Source organism: Vanessa cardui, chromosome 26 (genome assembly GCF_905220365.1).
Source record: "Vanessa cardui chromosome 26, ilVanCard2.1, whole genome shotgun sequence".
In the NCBI taxonomy this organism is placed as follows: Eukaryota; Metazoa; Arthropoda; class Insecta; order Lepidoptera; family Nymphalidae; genus Vanessa; species Vanessa cardui.
Window position 1 is genome coordinate 197,332 of NC_061148.1, and position 9,729 is coordinate 207,060.

The 9,729-nt window shown below is 38.0% G+C and overlaps 2 protein-coding genes across 2 annotated transcripts; both read left to right on the forward strand.

The window, feature by feature from the left end:
* The first annotated feature begins 769 nt into the window (after positions 1-769).
* On the forward strand, positions 770-2,176 carry LOC124540843. Its single transcript, XM_047118569.1, has one exon. It carries the CDS (start codon positions 796-798, stop codon positions 1,570-1,572), a length of 777 nt encoding a protein of 258 aa, XP_046974525.1. The 5' UTR covers positions 770-795; the 3' UTR covers positions 1,573-2,176.
* A 3,165-nt stretch (positions 2,177-5,341) lies between these two features.
* Positions 5,342-9,288, forward strand: LOC124540640 (uncharacterized protein K02A2.6-like). Its single transcript, XM_047118307.1, has 3 exons — positions 5,342-5,859; positions 6,309-7,337; positions 7,461-9,288. The coding sequence occupies exons 1-3, from the start codon at positions 5,342-5,344 to the stop codon at positions 9,286-9,288; spliced, it is 3,375 nt and encodes a 1,124-aa protein (XP_046974263.1).
* The last annotated feature ends 441 nt before the right edge of the window (positions 9,289-9,729 follow it).

Sequence of the window (9,729 nt, forward strand, 5' to 3'; positions counted from 1 at the left end):
GCACTTGTGTTTTGGAAATCAGAAGTAACGACGGTATCACAGACACCCAGACCCGAGACAACATAGAAAACTAATGATAATCTACATCGACTCGGCCGGGAATCGAACCCGGGACCTCAGATTGGCTACCCATGAAAACCAGTGTACACACCACTCAACCATGGAGGTCATTATATAGGAGGTATTTGATGATAATATTGTAGAAATGCATTTAAAAGAATTGGTCCACCACCTTGGGTATGCCGCTATGTTGGCTATAGAATAACACCACACAGCCAACTATACATTGTCATCAAAACTGAACGTGTATACAAAAAAATAGCTCAATCGGTTAAGGATATCTGCTTCTAAATTGAATTACAAGATTTTGACCGCCATACTTACATTGGAAGCTAGATAAAATCTTGTAAAACAGTGTTTTTGTGCAATTCACATGCGTCAGAACTGAAACTTAAATATAACTATGACTTTTTTTATTTAACACGTCAACGCCTTTTTCACCAACTTTCAAATCACAACGATTCTAAATAGTCAAAAAAGAAATATTTTTAAAAGATAGTGATCAAATTAAGACAAAAAGATATCTGCTTTTATGAAACGTATTTTTGCAGAAATTGAATACACTTAGAAGTGAAATTAAAGTCACTTGAAATAGCTATTTTAGTGTCATAAAAACTTGTTAACTATAAAAATCTTATGTTTTCAATTGCATATTTTATTGCGTGGTGTTTTATTATATTTTTAATGTTATTTCAGAGCGTTAGCTGGTTTTATTTCGTTTCATTGGTTAGTGAAATGTTAGCGAATATTATACTTGCTGTTATTATTTGTCAATACGCAACTATCATTAACGCTGATGATACTAATGAAAAGATACTAGAACTTGAAAAAGAAAAAAATGATCTGTTCAAAAAAATTCACGAAGCAATAGAAGAAAGTGTTAAATCTTTACAGAAATCAAATGAAACGGATGCGTTACTTGGACTGAAGTACATGTCTGAACTTAAGGAGCATTTAAAGGAAGCGAACGAATCTGTCGTTGACGTGATCGAGAGGGGAATAAATGTTTCAGACGTCAGTAGAAGAAAATTACGACAACGCATGAAGAAAAATGACCCTTTTGATTTTGAGTCAATATTAAAACCAAAAAAAATGAAAGTTAAAGAATGGAAAGAAATCGTGCTCGATCGAACGAAGATGCAAGCTCAATTGAACGAATGGATTTTGAAAAGGCAAAAAGAAAAACAGCGCCTCCAAGAAAAAAAACTTTACAAAAAAGGTCTGATAACGTCAGGGAAGTTCGAGAAGTGTCCTAGGTTTGGTTATCAAGGAAAGAAAAAAAAGGATGACAAAGATAGAGAAAGGCAATGGATTAAATATTGCAAGGAAAAAATAGCAGACTCCGATTTAGATGAGGCTTACAAAAAATGTATCAGTCAAATCAAAGTCATGGAAACTACAACAAACATATATGATAATAGTAAATTATCCGACTATAAGAAAAACTCAAAAAAGAATAAGTATCCGTGTTGTAGGAAATGCTGTAAAAAATCGTACATGGGATGCCTTTGATGTAACATGACAAGAACTAACAGTTCAAAAGGGAAACATTAGTTATAATATTAAGATAGTTGTTACATGATTACTTTGCAGATAATGAGGTAAACAGGAGAATGAATCGGATAAAAAATAATAATAATAAATGCTATGTACACTATAAAGTAGATGACTAAAATTCAATCTGTTTATTCAAATTAAGTATCACGCTTATTTTTTGATAGTCAAATTAAAATTAGGAAGCTACATCCGGCTTCAAGATAAACTCTGAAAGTGACCTGAAAAACTGGCGAAAGAAATTCAGCGTGTTTTTTTCTAAATTCTGTAACTGTTTTTGCTGTTCAATATGATTAAGGCAACCAGGAGGTGATTGTTTCATTCTCAAGATGGTCCTTAAGATGGCATTCTTTCCCAAAATTTTATTTTAAATTTAGCAACATAGGAAGTTTGAACGTTCTAGGATCCTATATTTCAAAACCTTTTATATGACTCATAAAAATGTTATAACTATCTAAATATGCTGTCAAGTCAAGAGAGAAACTACGCGTCACTATACAACTATGCGTGAAGCTCTGATCTAATCCCTGGCAGGTTTTTATTTATTCTATACAAAGACATTTACAGCTGATATTAATAATTATTTTAGCTTTTATACGTCACCGCGTCATTTTAAATAAAAATACTATCGTCTTTCTTTCGTTTATTTTAATATTATGAAATTAAAATCTTTGCAACGTGTAAGGTAGTGATTTCAGAGACTTTTCATTTTGGCGGACATACGGTATGTTCATTTATATCGTTTTTCATTTAATACTGTTTATAATGCACTAGAGAACTTATATGATGTTGTTCAATAATAATAAATTGTAAATAAATATGAGACATCATCATATGCATTACTCTGATCCCAATGTAAGTAGCTACAGTCCTTACAATAAATAAATATGAAAAAAGATCACATACATAACTCTGATCCCAATTTAAGTAGCTATAGCATTTGTGTTATGGAAAATCGGTACGGTACCACAAACACCCAGACCCAAGACAATATAGAAAACTAATGATTATATACATCGACTCAGCCGGAATCGAACCCGGGAACTCGGAGTCGCTTACTCATGAAACCAGTGTACACACTCGACTACGGAGGTCGTCAATTAAATTACTCGAAATCGAAATTTTCAGCAAGATTATTTGTATAGAAGTAAATACTTCTTTATTCCAGTACATGCGTTCGATATCAATTTAAAAATGGTTTAATCGTGACCCAGGAATAAAGTGAGTAACAGCTATATGCCGTTTTTATTGTAGATACCTTTTCCCCTTTTAAAAGTAAAGCCAGATTCAAAAATTCAACGAGATTTTACGCTCTGAAATTTTACAGTTGATTCGATTATATTTTGATAAAAATTTCGGATTCTAATTTGTTAACTCGCGCATAATCTTTTCGAGCAATCTCCGGCCCAGCGTCGCCTTGTTAAACAAAAGGGATGAGTTCTCTTTTTACTTATACAGCTCATTCACGGTTGTTTTCTTGTCTCGTCAGGATACCGCAATTGTGACGTAAAGTGGGAAATCCGAGGAATCGGATTAGACTTTCATCCCACGTAAGCGTCCAATATGAGCTGAGATGGCCCAGTGGTTAGAAAGCGTGCATCTTAACCGATGACTTCGGGTTCAAATCCACGCAAGCACCACTATATGCTTAATTTGTATTATAATTCATCTCGTGCTCGGCGGTGAAGGAAAACGCCGTGAGCATATGTGCATTCCACCAACCCGCATTGGAACAGCGTGGTGGAATATGTTCCAAACCCTCTCCTTAATGGAACAGGAGGCCTTATCCCAGCAGTGAGAAATTTACAGGCTGTTACTTTACTAAGCGTCCAATTTAAGGACTTCAAGAAATTGGATACCTTTTACAGATAATTTTTATTAAGTTTCTTTCCTCTATATCCGGTTATATCTCATTCGTCTCATCTTATTAAGACATGTCATCTCGCGTCCCATCCATCTTTGTCTCATTTCAAGTGGAGAATAAAAATGCTAGTCAATAAAACGCCTAGGAGACATTTTGCGAAAGAAATATCACTATCATAATCGTGTTGGATTAAATTAATTTGTTTTGTCCTTTTTCAAAAAAAACTCTTAATTTTTTTTTGTAAAACATAATATTATAATAAGCGAAGTTTCTATTTACCTCTCATTATTTTGAACGAGTGGTGTATGTAGCATAATTATAAAATATACCGGTAAACTCCCAAAAGGCCTCATCATAGAAGTGGGTCAGCACCGCGGTTAAATATTTGCACTAACACAAGAGTATTGCTATGTTAAATTGTATATCATAAAACTGTGAAACAAAATACGTATTCTTTTATAAGAAAAACAATACAGCATTCATGTATTTTTTCTTTTAAAAAATATATTAGTTGTTAGCAGCATCTTTCCTCAAAGGGGTATCGGATAATTTGGGAACGCTGGAAAATTAACTAAAGATTGTAGGTTCAATACAGAAGCAACGATGAATCTATATATACATATCTTATTTGTGTTTAAGTCGTGTCACGCGCTTGTTTCGTTAGTCATGTCAAAGTCAAAAAATGTTATTAAATAATCCGGTAAAGTAAGATTCTGAAGCCAATACATCCAATCATAAGTTTTACCATATATACCAATACCATATATAATTTTTATGTGTACCCAGTTTAACGGATGAAATTCAACCTGTTAGGAAAACCCATAGCCATTTATACTTCCAGGGTCTTTCTAACAATAATGCTTATCATAACTATAGATATAGTTATACACATAAATTATTAGAATATTGTCTTTTGTGGAGGGTGTTAGCCTGCAAAAAATCAAACTCATTGCTGATATATTTGCCTTTTTTTATTTAAATAAATAATTTTAGTTACTTTTACCAACATTTTCTTTAATATTTGACAACATTACACTTTATAATAAAATACCTACGTCATTGTTATTTGTACTATAAAGCCCAAATATATGGTTCACTTTTCTATTTAGACAAAGTATGATGACAACATATGGTACTCTACCACATTTCATCCCTTATTATTAGTTAATAAGGGATGAAATGTGGTAGACTACCATATGTTGTCATCATACTTTATCTAAATAGCTTAAATAAAAGCTTTAATTAGCGTATAACTTTTTTCAATTGCTTATATACCTACTTGAATATTTTCATCTTCGAAGTTGGAGAAATATCATATATTAAAACTTCAAAAGTAATTTTATCAAATTTAGCTCAGTGGTTCTGCTTTGAAACGTAACAGACAGAAACCTCAGATACTTTCGCACTTGTAAAATCAGCATAGAATATAGATACATAAGATATAGTATAGAGTACAATATACTTATAGATAAAATATATAAAAAGTATATGATTTTATCACTTATTCTACTTACGTCATGTCTTAGTAATTTAAAGTATTTACCCTTTAGGGACAGAACCTTAAAAATGGTAAAGACCAAACTTTGTGAAATTCTTAAGATATTATTTACATTTTTATGGTTCCGTAACCAAAGGGCAAAAACGGGAACCTTATACTAAGATTTCGCTGTCTGTCACCAGGATATAATTTGTTATGTACAATATGGGTAATGTAAGGTAGATAGAGAATTATTTGAATAAATCAGTCTGCTTTGGATCTCGGCCTTTCATTGACGTAACATTGGCGCAGTCGGTTACTTATAAAAGTAATTATCGATTTTAAAAAGTTATTTTTAAAAAATAAATATATACATATATCTCAAAATGCCTATCGGTAAAATTGAACCTTTTTCCGTTGAATCACAAAACTGGGACAGTTACGTGCGTCGCCTAAAACAGTTTATAACTTTAAATAGTATCGACGACGGACTTAAAGTCGCCACGTTGCTAACATTAGTCGGCGGCGAGTGTTACAATTTACTTTGTGATTTGTGTTCACCCGACCACCCGGAAGATAAAGACTTCGATGAACTCGTTGAGTTGCTAAAACATCATTTGGAACCTGAGAAGTCCGAGATAGCCGAGAGACACATTTTTAGACAAAGAACCCAGCTACAAGGTGAAAGCATTCGTTTATATCTACAAGGGTTAAAACATTTGGCTAAGACTTGTAACTATGGGTCGAACCTGGAAGAGAATCTACGAGACCAATTTGTCTCCGGATTATATAGTGAAGAAATGCGGTCGAGAATATTCGCCGAGAAGGACATCGACTACAAGAGGGCTGTGGAATTGGCTAGCGCTCTCGAGGCGGCGGAGCGGCGGCGCGTGCGAACGCGCGCGTGAGCGGAGCCGGCCGGAGCGGCGGCGCGGGCGGTGCAGCGGCGAGCGACGGCGGCGGCGATCGAGTAGCGGACGGCCGCGTGCCGTGTGCGCGATGCGGTAGGGCTACTCACACTCCGAGTAAGTGTCGTTACAAAAATTTCACATGTGATTTGTGCGGCATCAAAGGACATTTAAAAGTTATGTGTTTAAATAAAAGTAATAACGCGGGGCCTATTGGAAGGGCAAAGTCGAAAGGTCAGTACTTTATAAATAACAGTAGTGATTCCGAGGGCGACGATGGTAACTTTTATAATTTAGTTACGGGTGGCGAAGGTGATAAACCTTATTACGCTACCTTGTTTGTCAATAATGTCAAATGTAAATTCGAAATTGATGCGGGGAGTAGAATATCCGCAATATCCAAAACATTTTATGATAAATACTTCAATGATATTGTAATTTATAGTAAAAATTTGATATTGAAGTCATATACTGGTGATACCATCGATACCCTCGGGTATATTGATGTGGATGTACGTTTTGGTCAAAATTCGGCTAAACTAAAACTATATGTTGTTGAAAACGGAGGCCCACCTTTGATGGGTCGTACGTGGATCAAAGAATTAAAGTTATCAATTGTAGAATGTCATAAAATAACCGAACCTGATTCAATCGCTAGTAGATTAAAACGAGAATATCCAGAAGTGTTTGCGGAGGGTCTAGGTACTTTTAAATCGTGCATTCGTTTACATTTGAATGATAAGAAACCGGTTTTTGTCAAGGCGCGTCCTTTGCCGCTATCGCTGCGCGAGCGCGTGGAGGCTGAGCTCGAGCGCTTACAGCGCGAGGGAGTTATCTATAAGGTGGACCGTTCGGACTACGGCACTCCCATTGTGCCTGTCATTAAATCTAATGGCGATATTCGCATATGTGGTGACTATAAAATCACTTTAAATCCGATACTTAAAGATTTTCACTATCCTTTGCCACGGATAGAAGAAATATTTTCAATTTTATCGGGGGGCGAGCAGTATACGAAACTTGACTTATCTAGCGCATTTCAGCAGTGTCTTCTTCATGAGGAGTCTCAGGCTATGACGGCCATAACAACGCATGTGGGAACATTTGTATACCGTCGAGTACCGTTCGGTATCAAGTGTATACCGGAAAACTTTCAGAAAATTATGGAGGAAACACTTAACGGCCTGCCGTCTACTGCCGTATTCGCTGATGACATTTGTATTACGGGTAAAGATAGTGATACTCACCTTAAAAATTTAAGAGCTGTCCTACAGAGGTTAAAAGATAATGGTCTTCGTATTAATTTTGATAAATGTCAATTTTTTAAGGACAGCGTTACATATTTAGGATATAAAATTAACAAAAACGGTTTGCATACTGATACCAAGAAAATAAAAGCAATCGTCGACGCGCCGCTGCCTACTAACATAACAGAGTTGAGGAGTTTTATAGGCCTCGTCAATTTCTATGCCAAGTTTGTATGTAATATAAGTGAGATTTTAAAACCTTTATATGATTTATTAAAAAAAGATGTCAAATGGGTGTGGACACACAAGTGCGATAAGGCTTTTATTAAAATAAAAGAATTATTGAGTAGTGCTCCGGTGCTCGCTCACTACGACCCGGAGCTGCCACTCATTCTGGCGGTGGATAGCAGCGCCTACGGGCTTGGCGCGGTTCTAATGCAGCGCGGCGCGGACGGTCGCGAACGTCCCATTAGCTGCGCTTCTCGCACGCTCAACGCCGCGGAACGCAACTACTCTCAGCTCGACAAGGAGGCCTTGGCTATAGTTTTCGGTGTAACTAAGCATCACCAGTATCTATACGGCCGACGATTTATACTTCGCAGTGACCATAAGCCCCTCAGTTATATCTTTGGAAAAAATAAAGGTATTCCCACAACAGCCGCGAGCAGACTACAGCGCTACGCCATGAAGTTGGCCGCTTACGACTTCACGGTCGAGTTCGTGAGGTCCGCGGAGAACTGTCAGGCCGATGCTCTGTCCAGACTCCCATTGCCGCGTTCGTCTGTTGGACGAGGCACAAAGGAATCCGAGGCTGCGACTTACTTGAATTTTGTGCAAGATAGTTTCCCGCTCAGTTTTAAAGACATCAAAAGTGAAACGGCAAAAGATCCCATTTTAAGCAAAATTTATGGCTACGTCTTATACGGCTGGCCAACGGCCGTGGATAAGGAGTACATTGCATATTTTAGGCGTAAAGAAAATATCTATATCGATCAAGGCTGCTTATTGTGGGGCTACAAAATAATAATACCAGGGACGTTGCAAAACGCTATTCTAAAAGAAATTCACGACGGACATCCGGGTATCGTTAAAATGAAGCAAATAGCTCGTAACTACGTTTGGTGGGCGACTATAGACGCGGATATCGAGCGGGCAGTGCGCGATTGCGGCGCGTGTCTCGCGGTGCGGCCCGCGCCGCCACCTGCTCCGCTCCACTCGTGGCCGTGGCCGGTTGAGCCGTGGTCCCGCCTCCATCTCGACTATTTGGGGCCCTTTAATAATAAATATTACCTTGTTATTATTGATGCTCACTCTAAGTGGATTGAAGCAGAAAAGGTCAGCAGCACGTCAGCAGCAAACCTCATTTCTGTTCTTAGGAAAATATTTGCCCGTTTTGGATTCCCAAAAAGAATAATTAGTGATAACGGGCCTCCTTTTACGTCAGCGGAGGTCGCGACGTATTTCCAACGAAATGGAATAGGGCACACGTTTACGGCTCCGTACCATCCCGCTAGCAACGGAGCGGCTGAAAATGCTGTGCGCTCGGTAAAAAGGGCTTTAAAAAAGGCTTCTTTAGAAAACGAGGACGAGAATACTGCTTTAAGTAGATTTTTATTCTCGTACCGAAACACCGAACACAGTACCACCGGGCGGGAACCGTCTGTGGCGTTGCTCGGCAGGAGGCTGCGTGGTCGCCTCGATCTGCTACGACCTAACACTGATGAGCGCGTCCGCGACCGGCAACTAGCTAGCGAGCTGCGTCAAGACGCACCACTGAGAGTTGTGGCTCCCGGTGACTCGGTGTTGATTCGAGACTACTCTAGACGCAATCGGAAGTGGGCGGAAGGAGTGGTTATAGATCGTTCGAGTCCGGTGTCGTACTCCGTCAAAACGAGTGACGGTCAAATACACAAACGTCACATGGACCAGATAATGTGCGATAAAAATCGTAAATCACGCTTCTCCCTTACGAAAATCGAGGCCTATGATAGGCCTGGAGTAGAAGCAGAAGAGGGCAGTGAGGCTAGAGAGCTGAAGGAGAAGGATGAATTAGTCAATCGTTCGTCTCCAGAAAAGAGCTCGAGGTTATCTACGGACCATATGTCCCCGGTTGCGGCGGTTGGTCATGTCCGGCGGCAGGCCGCTGTACAATGCTTACAAAAGATTAAAAAAAAGTAAAAAAAAGTGAGATAAAATATTTAAAAGACCAACGGCCCCCGCAAATAATTATGTTGTAACTCGTTCATTATAATACAAGAACTACTTTGTACAATGCACATAGATACCAACTGTACCAATTTATTGTCAAATAAAATAATAATATAATATGTTATGTTTAGCTTATAATTATCATGTCTAAAGTTTTAAATTGTTATTGTTGTTGTTTGTCATTAGTAAAAGTTATGTAACACAAATGTATATGACGGCGCATGGTGCGCCATCTTGTTTTTCGTACTGGCTGGAAAAGAGTGTCAATGGAAGTCGAACGGCGCTCTAGTGAAGCGTCGCGGCGCTGGTAGCGAGGCAGCCATCTTGAATGCAGTTATATTTAAGATTTCCCGCGCACCACGTATGCGACGAATCGCTAATTTCCAACAGTCTGTATTTTAAATAGATTTA